At 36.9% G+C, this 14,411-nt stretch overlaps 1 protein-coding gene across 1 annotated transcript in view; it reads right to left on the reverse strand.

Annotated features, from left to right (window-relative positions):
• The window catches only part of LOC126251949 (aminopeptidase N-like), a 278,934-nt gene that overhangs the window by 155,648 nt on the left and 108,875 nt on the right, over positions 1–14,411 (reverse strand). Inside the window, exon 11 of the mRNA XM_049952717.1 lies at positions 2,244–2,325. Coding sequence (XP_049808674.1) covers positions 2,244–2,325 — 82 coding nt within the window. The remainder of the gene's footprint in view (positions 1–2,243; positions 2,326–14,411) is intronic.

Below are 14,411 nucleotides of genomic sequence, written 5' to 3' on the forward strand. Positions count from 1 at the left end.
CTCTTCGTTGTTAAGTGAAGGCCATCAGCCACTGCATTTTCTGTGGTGAGAGGTAAAGCCTGAAATTTAGTATTCTGAGCATATTCTTGACTCTGCAGATCTCAGAGTACTGAATTCCCTAACGATTTATGAAATGGAATTTCCCATGCATCTAGCTACAACTGCCATTCTGCATTCAAAGTCTGTTAATTCCCATTGTGTGGCCATAATCACATTGAGTACCTCTTGACAATAGTCACCTAAGTAAAAATCACAATTTCACCAATGCCATGCTCTTTTATACCTTGTGTATGTGATACTACCACCATCTGTATATGTGCATATTGCTGTGCCATGACTTCTGCCACGTCAGTTTATATGACACTAGAGTGATCACCAGTGAAGCCACTGAAGGCGGCACTGCTGAATGAGGATAGTAGCAGCAACCAGAATGCAGTCACCACTTCAAAATGGCTGAGGAGTACTTGGGTGAAAGGTCATAGATTTTAGACAGCTTGACACAGCTGGAAGCCCAAGAGAGTTTCATCAGTGCATATCACTGTGAAACCATGCATTCGTGAAAACTTTTAATGGAGTTTACCATTTCAGTCGCTGATCATCAGGGCTTATGCTTTCTGATACCAATGCTTCTCAGTGAATAAAACAGTGTGTCCACATAGCATGATGACAGCATGAACCTGAGATTGCAATCCAATGTAGCAGCCAGACATACTAAGACCTCTATCTGTACACAAAGTTACTTAATTTCCCCACTATTCTTCCACAAATAAGTGTCATATTTCAAACAGGTCTGTTGCTTTTGTTTGAAGAGTTATCCTAGTGCAGTAGAGAAGACTTTCATGAAGTTTCTTGACCTGTATAAATAACACCGAACAAATTAGATGTGCATCATTGTTATTGTCTATGACTTCATCAGAGAGTAATAAAATCATCATTACCTTTGAATTTTCAAGCAGCTGAAGGGTAATGTCATCGTGCATATTGATATTCAACGACTAATAAAGTGGTCTGATAAAGGAAATTTGCCAGTCATTTGGCATCTGACTCAAGTTTCATGGTTACCATGTTTTGAGCAGCTGGTAAAATAATGTCTTCTGCTATGGTGTGAGGTTTCTTGCTCTTTGCTATATGGAGGGCAAGTTAGTAAGATGAAAGAAATCCTCTGTAGTAACTGTAGCTTATTCAGTGGAGGTGTTTTTTATGATTTTACTCCAAACTTCATTCCATTTTATTAGGAAGAATGCTTTCAATAACTAGAGCTTTGCAAGAAATTACACACTGTGGTCATTCTTCACTTCCAACAGCAGGACACGTAAAACCAAAATTCAAAAAGCTTTCATCATACTACTTCCATTTTTAATCTATTTATGTCTTTAGAACTAAATGATAAATTTGAAATATCATGGTTAACACTTACATGCAAACCGCTGAAGACAAACATCAGTTAAAAATCATTAGCAATCAAGAAGGAGTCACATAGTACAGACTGCTGTCTAGGTTCCTGCCATAGTGACAATACATACTTGCCAGCCTGATAGATATCACTACTACCACACACATCATTTCTGTACTCAGAAAGAAAATCAATGAATCATTATTATGAATGCATTGTAATGCTCGGACTGTAAGACTGTGACCTCCTTGGGACAGTTTGAAACCCCCTGCTCTAGTTCCATTTATAACTCACTCTATGTATGTTTCATACATTTTTAAGTCACTTTATTGATACTGTCATGAAATTTTAACGATAATTATCCTCGTATTTTAGGTTATAAAAATCCAGACCCTTTGGTTATGGTCCCTTTTTCACATTCACAATGAAATTTTTGTTAGAGGCAGCTGTCCCCCCTCAGACACCCCATCCCCCTACAGTTGTCCATGACACTATTTACAAATTTTATCTCATTGGTATACAAAGCAAAGTGCAACAGAATTGTATGCTGCCCTTTTGGACCCAACTAGGAGGACTGTGTTGACCCATACAGTGTACAACTATCTCCATGTGGTCAGTTTGGCATATTTGTTGTTCTTATTTTATAGTTAGGATATTTTTTCATAAGTAAATTTTATTGTTTCATGCTCTGCTTCCCTTCAGTGTAAGACTACATACATTTGCAGATATGCAAGTAGTGCAAAACTAGTTTTGATAAATTTATATTATTATGGAACAGTTCCACTAATTGATTTAAATGCATAATGTATAATCAACAAAGTATAACATGTTAAAAAATCAGAGTTATTACCTGTCATGTAGAAAGCTGTCAAAAGCTGATCTGACAATATTCTCACCAAGTGTATAGTTCAACATTCGAAGTACAGTCGTACCTGAAAATTTATTGAGATAATGTTGGTAATAGATATTAGTAATACAGAAATAATAACAAAATATTTGTGGCATTTATGGGATAATATTTCTCTTAAGTGATTGATAATGCAGAACACTTATTGTTCAGAGTAATATTTTACATATTTTGAAATATCACAGACCATGTATTGTAAAAGATACATAAATATGTGTGAGAAAGTCAAGGAATGGCTACCATATGCAGCAGTAAATTAAGCAACAGTAAGTTTCACCAATAAATGAGACTAAAGGCACTTGGCAGAATGTTTTAGATATGTTGTCAAGTGTCTGCAAATAGCCAGTGCCACATGACAAATGTCAATTGACTTTGTGCTGCTACTGCAAATGATACTAATAATGAAATGGCATGACTGTCTCCTGTTATCATGATTGTTTATTCGAGCTCACAAATTCCTTCTGATCTTGTCAGGGCCCCACACTAAGTTGTAAACTAAAGTTCTGCTGGAAGTTGTCAAAAGGAATTCATAGCCATGCTGCCAGGGAAAAAAAAAAAAAAAAAATGTCCCGTAACTATGTGCTCTGAAATGTTTATCTTAAGAGTTATGAGCACTTGCTCATCTTCACTACTTTGAAACACAACTCTTCCAATCAATAAGTGCTCATAACTTTTACAGTATGCATTTCAGAGCACATGTTTAGTGGACATTTTTTCCTTATTTTGATCCACACTAACACTTCCCAAAATATGGAAGGCAAAGGGCTTGCAGCGGAAGATATTTCTTTCACAGTATCAAAGATCAAGATTTGCTCATAGCTCTTAAGGTATGTATTTTAGAGCCCATGCTCACTTGACTTTTTTGTTTCAAATGATCATTCCTGTCATATTCTGAATACTGACCACCACTTCTGAAACATCCTGTGTAAAGGCATATTGTCAGACATTTTTCCTCATTTGATATGCGAATGGAAAAGGGGATGAATGGCAAATACTGATATAAAGTCCCATCTGTCTTTCTGTGTGTAGTGGCTTGGAGATTATATGTCATATGATGTTTTTAACATTTCACCAGTGCTTACAGTATTGTCACTGCACTGAATGAAAATGGAGGCTCTCATTCAGTCTCCCAGCAACTGCAAGAATATGTGTGTGATAGCATTTTTCAAAGGTGAAATCTACAATTATCCATAAACTCCTATAGAGACCAAGAATAGATAATCAAACTGATAAACATATAATCAGAGGCTATGAGAAAACATTCTTCCCACACTGCATACATGCATGAAATAGAAAGAAATTAATGAAATAATTAGTTTACACTTCAGTTGGTAAAAAGTTCTTTATTTTACTCTATGACTGGTTTTGGATTTTATATGGAAGTCCCAGTTTCTAGTGCAATCTGAAAATTACATTTTGGCAAAGTAGCACCACGAAGCTATCCTATTATGTGGTACAATAAAAAGACATGGATATAGACACAACATATAATATTAATTTATGTAAGTTTCATCTTAACACATGAACCTTGTAACAGTGTTGTAACTCTTAATTTTTTTTATTAGCTGTCCATGTACAATCTAACCTAACCTAACCTGTATGTATTACTACTGTGCATCAAAATACCAGTAGGATATGTTGAGAGCAAGCACTAACCTTGCATTCATTCATAATCTCTTTCATTGTGTTCAATGGATCTCAGTGGAAAGGAGATGCTGAATGAGTTTAAGCACACATTAGCAAAGCAGTGGAGTAGTTAAAACTGAATAAATGCCAACAAACCACTACAAAGTATGTGTCCTTAATCAGGCTAAACTTAAAATACCAAAATTGAGAATAACATCAATGAATACATGGCCTCATGTCTATATGTCTGCTGAATAAATTCTTCTCTGGCTTCCAGATATATCAGGTAGGTATACATCCATCCATGAGCTTTCTACTACATGTTCTTTGCTCATTGTGTACTATTTGTTTGTTACTTTTATTCTTATATTATAGCCATGGTGCCAGCAGTGACATCACTGGTGCTCAGTTCATTGATGCACAGTTCAATATTTTTCTCCTGCATCTGTCGTGCCCATTGCAATCTTTTAATGGTCAGGTGCCTCATTGTACTCTGCTGCTAGCTGTCATCTTTGGTGAGAGCGTTATTAGATGTTTGAATTACTATAGTTCTTTTTTTATGCTGTTGCAGAAACCATTAAACCACATGATGACAGAGGTGTCTTCAACGCAATTTTATGTACATTTTCCAAAGCACAGATACAAAAATGTCTCATTTTCAATTTAGCACTGTCCTATCATATACCTCATTAAATATAATATATTATCAGTGGTTCTGTCTACCTGAAACTATAATGCTGAACTCCATTAAACAAGTAACTCCCCCATTAATTATGTAAATTCTTATTAATATTTGCTCCAACTAAATCATATTTTAACTGTGTTAATTTTTGTTGCCTTGCTTGCACTAATATATTAAATGCAATTAATAATGCAAATGGTAACAACAAATTGATAATCAAAAGCAGATCAATTTGATTCACACAGACTACAGCACCAAACAAAAGTTTGGCTGAATAAACTGTTAAAGTGATCACAAAAACTATTAAGTGACAGAAAAGAAATAAAGACTTCTGGCCATGAAGGTATTTCAACCACACTGCAGAACTATTTGACTAAATTGACAGTTATTATACCCCTGCTAATAATTAATTATTTTTTATGTCATTAATTGCTATTTGATTCTGATATTATGTAACACATATATGTAGCGTAGGCATGAATCTATTCAGTTTTTATTTAGACCAGATTTCATTCAATTTCATTATTCCAGTTAATGCAGATGAGCAGGAAAAACAAAACCCATAATGTTCAAGTACAACATTAATGAGGAGGTGGAGATTAGTGTTTAATGTCTCATTGACAATAAGGTCATTAGAGATGGAGCACAAGCTCAGATTAGGGAAGGATAGGGAAGGAAATTGGCCACGGCCTTCTCAGAGGAACCATCATGTCATTTGTCTTAAGCAGTTTAGGACTGAATGACACCCTTCACTAAGTAATTAAGTCATTAATTAAGAATTAGCAACAACTGGTATAAATGTATCTAAATCTAGATATGATGTGTAAAAAAATCTGCTGACGATATGATGGCAAGAGAAAACGTATAAAGCATAAAGAAATGTGTAAGTCCTTAGAGCCAGTGGCTCCTTCTTCTAACAAATGGTGAAGGGAAAGGAAGAGGGGTGGAGGAAAAGGACTTACTCTTCAAACCTTCTGCTAGGAGAAGGAGTCACTGGCTCTGAAATCTTGCACATTTCTTTATCCTTTAGATGTGCCTTTTCCTGCCACCACTTAGTGAGTAGATTTTTTTCATCTATCCAATTACGATCTATTATATTTTCAAAAATGGAATATTTTGTTGATATAAATATGGTGCCTGTGCTTGTAAATAGGTTATTCCCAATGTGAATGCATAAAATGGTTCCACTTTTTTTTAAATTTTCTGAACCACCACATAGTTTGTCAACAGTATTATTATCATAACATATAGTCCATCTGAATAAGCAAAATCTAACCTAGCTATTTTTCAATCCAAAATGAAGCTTCCAAAATAGCCATGTGTGGTTACCTATCACTATGCTCATATCTCAGTGAAAGTTTGGTCTCAGAAACTGTAATGCTAATATCTTCATGAAAGCGTTGTTTGAGCTAGCAAATGACCAACACCTATGTCTAAAAAATTACTGTCCAGCAACCAATCAAGTAACACCTATGTAATAGTTTGAGAGAGTCTGAATTCATAATGTTTTGTAGAATCTGGCCACTATTGTTTATTCATGAGATGTGTGTGACTTGTGACTCAGCACACTGACACTTACTTCGTGTGTGATTTTGTATGAACTTCTTTTGAACATGTACACTGCATATGCCACACAGGCACTACGTTCTGCTGATACAGAGTTCAACTTAAAGGTGTGATTATGTTGTTAATGTGGTGGCACCTACTTGCATATAGCATCTGATGCAAAACGGGATCTGCTCATCAAAATGTTTATGGTGATAATAAATGTGGAAAAAGCCACATCACTTGAAAATTAGTATACTGTTCAATTCCTGGAAATCAGTTTACAGCAATTTTAGATGTTGATCATTGAGACTCTGAGGGCTTACCAGACAATTCAGGAAGGCACCATTGCATATGAGAATGTCTTCCTGGTTTGATATGGCAAAATAAACTCAGATAGTGAAATGGGGCAAAATTATGAGCTTGTGGAATGTGACTACTCTGCTATTTTAAATCATAGGTACTTCAGAATGTGTTATTTCAGTAATTTAATTTCTGTCAGTGGATACCAATGATATATCAGAGATAGAGGCATATGTTGTTTTAAATATTATGTCAGTTAAATTTTGTGAGAGTTGTCTTACCTGTAACTAGAATTAGTAATGGTGAAGTGTGTTTATAACTATGAAATGTTTTCCAGATTAATGATGTATGAATTATGAATGTGATCAGCCAGTAATACAACAGCAGCAAAAATTAATTTAAAATCATTTTGTTCAGTTCAAAGTAAAAATAAAATCAATTTGCTTCAGTGAAGTGCCATTTTCATGAAATATGTGTCGAAATATTGCCTTTCAACTAAAAGTAAATAAATTTTGAGATGTAATAAATAATATTACTTGAAGCAAACATTATGAAAAAGAAATATTTGTCATGAGGAAGCCATTCAGGCATAATGATGGTAAATGAAGTATTTTAAAATAAAGTAATATCCTCACCTAATGCACTGAGATGTTATAAACAAGATTTTGTACATCATGTAATAGAGAATGAAGTTTCGTAAATAATAGCATTGGCTTGCTGCTATGGTATGTTATTTTTGTATAAGAAACAAAATAGGGATTTTCATGATTAAATATTATATGAGGAAGTAGTATTGAAGTGATGGTAATGGTATAATGAAGCAAAAAAGTGTAACGAGAAATGTGGAAGAATGAAATGTAATGAAGTATTTGCAGTAATAATGAGAAATATGAGAGGTACTGTGTGTGAAGCAACAATTTTGCAAATGCAGTCCTTCAGTTAGTGATGTTTCTAGAAAAGGAATCAAATGAGGTAAGTTTCTTTGGCTCTGAGCTATCTGAAGGTGAATCTTTCAGCACATTCAGTAAAACTACTGCAAAATGTAGAGTAAATGTGATACTACCACTTAAAAGCAGAATGAAATGGAATACCAAGAAAAGTGTTAAAAGCAGTTTATAAAATAATTATGCAGCCTCTGTTCACAATAGTTAATCAGCCCCTTGAAGAAACTCTGAAGTATGAAATAGTTAGACCACAACTCAAAAAACTCGCAAAAGAACATATGGGAAACTATCATTCAGTCTTCTTCTTCTTCCCTCACAATCAAAAATATATGAGAAGATTGACACAATACAAATTTAAAATTTTGTACAAAAATTGAATGCAATTTCAAAAAAACAAGCATGTATTTCTAGAAAAGGAAAGCACAATATCTGTTAACAATCAATTTGTAGACAAAATTAGCTCCTCTATAGACAACCCCCTGCATGCCACAGGAATCTTTTGTGACCTATCAAAGGTCTTTGATAGTGTGAACCACTGCTTGGTACACTCTAATCTGGAAAAATGTGGAATTAGGAGTGCTGTGCTAGAATGGTTTAGCTCCTACCTAGCCAACCAAAGGCAAAAAGTGTTTATTAAATCAGGGAAATAAAATTAGTTTTCAGAATGGAGTGTACAAGTTTCAGTCTTAGGTCCCATAATGTTTATGCTTTATATAAACTATCTACCACTTAATACTACATCCCACTCAATTTTATTTACAGATACGACATCTGTAATCATTGAAACTAACAGTACTGATCAAATTCCTCAAACACTACAAAGCATATTAGAAAAATTTGCCTCTCTGGTTTAATGAAGGATAAAAACAATCAGTAATGTTCAAAACACCTGATTTAACTTAAGTGGCTCAAAATTAAACACGGAAAAAACTCAGTTATTGCAGTTTAAAACAATATGTCACAGAAATCAGGATTGGGATTGTGTGAAATTTCTATGCAATGGGATAAAACTTTATTATGGGGCTCAAGTATACTCTGCTTTGCAAATAAATTAAATAGTCTAGCATTTTCCCTGGTGATATTATACAACGCTACAATCATGAACAGAAGGAAAGTAGTGTATCATAGCTACTTCAAGTCAGTAATAAAACACAGAATTACATTTAACTCTAATACTAGAGCTTCAAAAAAATCATCATTCGAAATTTGTACAATATAAAGTGAAGAAATCATGTCACCCACTTCCAAAAAAATCTAAGGATACTAAATGTTAACTCTCTGCACATTTTTGGACTGATGATCTTTGCACATAGCAACCATGATTTATTTGTTGTGAACCAATTTCAACATGATTACAACACAAAGAATTAAAATAACTTTATGCTGGTCACTTATCATCTAATACTTTATGCTTAAACTCTGAAGTATGTGTGACTGAAAATGTATAACAAGTCTGTCTGATTATTAATTTATAATCACTGAAGAAAATCTAATATGATAAACTTGTGCATAAGTGTTAGTATTCAATTGAAGAGTTCATGAGGGATGATCTGAAAAGACAGAACATGTACTCACGATTAAAATTAGTTATTAAAAATCATCAGTTGTGTATGTATCTAATAAAGTTGTGTATGTATCCAGAACAGTATAGTATATTAACAATATTTTAAGAAAAGCTGTAAACCAGTTTTTTGTGTTGGTAAGTCCCCTCCATATTAAGTCAATGACTTGAAATTCTATGTTATGAGACAATAAATTATATTCTATTCTGATCTATTCTGTTGTATTCTATTGCTAAAGTCTGATGATTTAAAGATTTTTTTTTAAATATACAAGTGTGAGTTAGTAATTCCTACCCACCATCTTTTGCATATTTCAATAATAGTAATTCTTCTGTGGAACAGAAGGAGTTGTCAAGGAGAAACTTTTTCAGTTTGTTTCCAAATTTTACTTTGCTGCCTGTCAGACATTTTGTATCCCTGGGTAAGTGATCAAAAATTTTAGATGTAGCATTATGCACCCCTTTTTGTGCTAAAGACAAAGGTTGAATAATGAATGCCATTTTTGTTCTGACATTTTAATCATGTACGTCATTGTTCCTTTTGAAATGCACTGGATTACTTACAACAAATAAATAGACTGTGAAGCAATAGTCAAAATGCCCAACTCCTTAAACAGATAGCCACATATAACTCTTACAGCATATTTTTGAACAATCAAAAGATGAGTTACCCAAGAACATCATTCCATATGACATTATTGAATAAAAATATATCAAGTTACTGTTTTGTCTTTTCCCATGGTTTGCAATGATTCTAAGTGCAAATATGTCTGAACTAACTTATTTAGGAGTTCCAAATGTGATTTTCCAGATTAAGAATTATATAAAAGACAGATTGCTATTCACTGTAAAGGTGACACATTGACAGACAGACACAATAAGAGGACTGTTAAATGCGAAGCTTTCAACCAAAGCCTTCTTCAGAAAAGAAAACACACACGTTTACACAACCAGGCATGCTTCACGTACACATGACTCCTATTTCTGGCTGCTTTACAGAGACTACAACTGTTGCGTTGAACAAAAAAAGCAATCAGAAGTGGTGCACACAAGGGGAAGGGATAGCAGAGTATGGGTGGGGTGGAAGGTGGGAAGAATAGTGCTGTCTGGTGAAGTGTGGAGGGACTACTGCAGAAGGCAGCAGATCTAGTGTCAGGAGGCTGTGGGGAGATGGGGTAGGGGAGAGGAAAGCAGAGAAGAAGAGAAGCAGATAGGGGAAAAGACTAGTGGGTATGTTACCAGAGAGTGAGCAAATGAGGTTGAGGGAACGTGATTTGGGAGGAAACTACAGGACAGAGGAGACAGAAACTGTTGGGTGGAGGGTGTGGGGGCACCATTTGTGCAGTTCATAAAGCTAGTGGAGGGGAGCATCCAGATGGCCTGGTTTGAGAAGTGGTCATTAAAACAAAGCATGTTCTGCCACAGGGTGATCCATTTTGTTCTTGACCATAGTTTGGAGGTGGTCATTCAGCCTGGTAGACAGCTAGTTGGTAGTCATACCAGTATAAAAAGTTGTGCAATGATCGCAACAGAGCTGGTATATGACATGGCTGCTTTCATAGGTGGTCTGGCCTCTGATTGGGTAGGACAAGCCTGTGACAAGATGGGAGTAGAAAGTGCTGGGTGGGTGGATTGGGCAGGTCTTGTGTCTGGGTCTTCCACAGGGAAAGGATCCCTGGATGGATTAGGATTTTGTGGAGTTTGGTTAGGTGAAGGAATACCACTTTAGGAGGGGTGGAAAGGGTCTTGGGTAGGATTTCCCTCATTTCAGGACATGGTAATAGATAATTAAAGAACTGATGAAAGATGTGATTCAGCTGTTCCAGGCAGGGTTGGTGTTCGGTGATGAGCTTCTTTGTAGCTGGTTCTTGGTGGTGGTGGAACAATAGGGGGTGCATGGAGATGTGGCACGGGAAATTTGTTTGTGCATTTGGTATGGAGGTTAGTGCCTGTCTGTGAAGGCCTTCGTGAGACCATCAGTGTACTGGGAAAGGGAAATCTTGTCACTGCAGATATGTAATCCCTGGGTGGCCAGGCTGTATGGGAGAGAGATTTTTTGGTGTGGAAGGGATGGCAGCTGTCAAAATGTGGGGACTGTTGGTGGTTAGTGGGTTTAATGTGGGCAGAGGTGTGGATGGAGCCATCAGAGAGGAGGACATCAGTGACCTGGAAAGTGAAATGGATGGTAGACAAAGTGTTGGTGTTGTAAGGAATGAGGATAGGGTGTCTTGGGCCTGAATCCAGATTATGAGGATATCATGTGAACCTGAACCAGAACAGGGATTTGGGCTTTTAGAAGGCTAAGAAGGTTTACTCTAAATGACCCATAAACAGGTGAGGATAAGAGGGTGCCATGTGGTTCCCCATGCAGATATAGTTGTGTGTTAGAATAAAGTTAGTAACCTGTATGAGGAATGAGTCAGTGGATTTGCAGTCTGAAGGATACTGGAAGAGGACAGGGGTGGGGATGGTAGAGTTAGTGAAAGAAGAGTTTGGTATCTCTGATGTGGGAGATTAGATTGCTGGCAATTCGTTGGAGGTGTTGGTCAATAAGAGCTGAAATTCTTTCAGTGGTGGAACAATCTCCAGCTACAATGAGGCATCCAATATTGTCAGGTCTGTGGATTTTGGGGAGCATATAGAAGGTGGGTGTATGAGGTGTCATGGAGATGAGGAGGGAAACTGATGCAGGGGAGAGGTTCTGGAAAGGGCTTAAGGTTTTAAGCAGTGATTGGAGGTTATGTTGGACTTCCGGAATGGGACCACTCTGCAGAGTTTATAGGTGGAAGAGTCAGACAATTGGCAAATTCCTTCCACCAGGTAGTCACTGCAGTTCATAATGACAGTGGTGGAACCTTTGTCTGCAGGTAGGATGATTAGGTGAGAATCTGTTTTGAGGCTGTGTATGGCTGTCCTTTCTTCTGCTGAAGGTATGTGTTCTCCAGGAAGGGGCCTGGAGAAGGATGGTGAGGCCAAGTGGGAGGTAAGGAATTTCCAGAAGGTGACCAGGGGGTGGTTCTGTGGGAGGAGGGGAGCATCACAGTTGGATGGTGGTATGAACTGGCAGAGTCAGGGTTCAGTACCTGGATTAGGTTGTCTTCAGTTGGAGGGATTGGTGGCAAAGAAGTGTTTCTATTGCAGATATAAGGAGAAGGACAGCAAGACTTCGACAAATCCAACATGGCTAAATTTGATTGTAGGAATGAAGATGACTTTTGTTTGTTTGTTTGCTTTTTCCAGGTTAAATTCTCCTCAGTATGGATGACTAAAATTTTTAAGTCTTCAGTTCTGCTTATTATTTCCTCAATGTGTATTACACTTAACATCAGCAGTGGCTGCTGTGTAGGATCACGTGAACACCCTAACTTTTTGCACCTTGCATATTTATTGGTTACTTTTCTTTTAATGCTGTTAAATGTAACATAGATGCAGTGATCTGAAATATATGACACTAAATCTACTGCGCTATGCTATGTTACTACTCCTCTAGTTTTCATGAAACTTGGCATCATGGCTGTGAGCACTCCTCATTCATGCATGTTTTAAGGAGCTTTTATGCATGTGTAACTGGCATGACAGTATGGATCAAATACACATAGATTTGGTGAACAATGTGCATGGTTCACAGTATGCAGAGCTAGTCCCTACCACTCCGTTACAAGTTTAGGTCAGTGCCACCAGGTGGTAGCACAATACGTTAGACTTTTATCCTTGTGCTTTTGGCATAAACCATGCTAGGCAGTTGCACAGTACTCACTATACAGTAAAATTAGATTTGACGGCATTAAATGTATAGTTACTCTGATAGCAATGACCTATTTTTGGGTTTCTGAATGAGGTATAGTATATTAAGTTTTGGACTTTATCATACAGTGATACATTTGAGGAAATGAGGACCATACCAGCCTAAACCACATCATCATTGGTTTTGAGACTGTAGCATTTATTCATTTACTCATGCTTCCAACACCTGTTGATCTATCAGTGAGCCAGATTTATCTGTGCTATAGGTATGCACTATACAGGCTGGTCCATTGATAGTGACTGGGCCAAATATCTCATGAAATAGCATCAAATGAAAAAACTACAAAGAACAAAACTCATCTAGCATGAAGGGGGAAACCAGATGTCACTATGACTGGCCCACTGGATGGCGCTGACATAGGTCAAACCGATATCAACTGCATTTTTTGAAATAGGAACCCCCATTTTTTATTACATATTCGTGTAGTAGATAAAGAAATCTGAATGTTTTACTTGGACCACTTTGTTCACTTTGTGATAGATGGTGCTGTAATAGTCAGAAATGTATAAGTACGTGGTATCGTGTAACATTCTGCCAGTGCAGACGGTATTTACTTCTTGATACATTAGCCATGTTAAAATGGACCATTTACCAATTGCGGAAAAGGTCGATATCGTGTTGATGTATGACTATTGTGATGCAAATGCCCAACCAGCTTGTGCTATGTATGCTGCTCAGTATCCTGGATGACATCATCCAAGTGTCTGGACCATTCACCGGATAGTTACGTTATTTAGGGAAACAGGAAGCGTTCAGCTACATGTGAAATGTCAACCACAACCTGCAACAAATGGTGATGCACAAGTAGGTGTTTTAGCTGCTGTCTCGGCTAATCCACACATCAGTAGCAGATAAATTGCGTGAGAATCGGTAATCTCAAAAACATTGGTGTTGAGAATGCTATATCAACACTGATTTCACCCATACCATATTTCCATGCACCAGGAATTGCGTGGCAATGACTTTGAACATCAAGTACAGTTCTGCCACTGGGCACAAGAGAAATTACGGGATGATGACAGATTTTTTGCACGTGTTCTATGGCTGCGACAAGTGGGACATCAGCAACCTTGGCAGGTTAATGTATGGTGCGGCATTATTGGAGGAAGGATAATTGGCCACCATTTTATAGATGGCAATATAAATGGTGCAATGTATGCTGATTTTCTACATAATGTTCTACTGATGTTACTACAAGATGTTTCACTGCCTGACAGAATGGCGATGTACTTCCAACATGATGGATGTCTGGCACATAGCTTGCGTGCAGTTGAAGCAGTATTGAATAGCAAATTCATGATAGGTAGATTGGTCATTGAAGCACCATACCATGGCCCGCATGTTCACCGGATCTGACGTCCCCGTATTTCTTTCTGTGGGGAAAGTTGAAGGATATTTGCTATCATGATCCACCGACAATGTGTGACAACATGCGTCAGCGCATTGTCAATGCATGTGTGAACATTATGGAAGGCGAACTACTCACTGTTGAGAAGAATGTTGTTGCACATATTGCCAAATGCATTGAGGTCGACGGACATCATTTTGAGCATTTATTGCATTAATGTGGTATTTACAGGTAATCATGCTGTCACAGCATGCATTCTCATAAGTGATAAGTTCACAAAGGTACATGTATCACATT

The sequence above is a fragment of the Schistocerca nitens genome, chromosome 1 (genome assembly GCF_023898315.1).
Source record: "Schistocerca nitens isolate TAMUIC-IGC-003100 chromosome 1, iqSchNite1.1, whole genome shotgun sequence".
Taxonomy (NCBI): Eukaryota; Metazoa; Arthropoda; class Insecta; order Orthoptera; family Acrididae; genus Schistocerca; species Schistocerca nitens.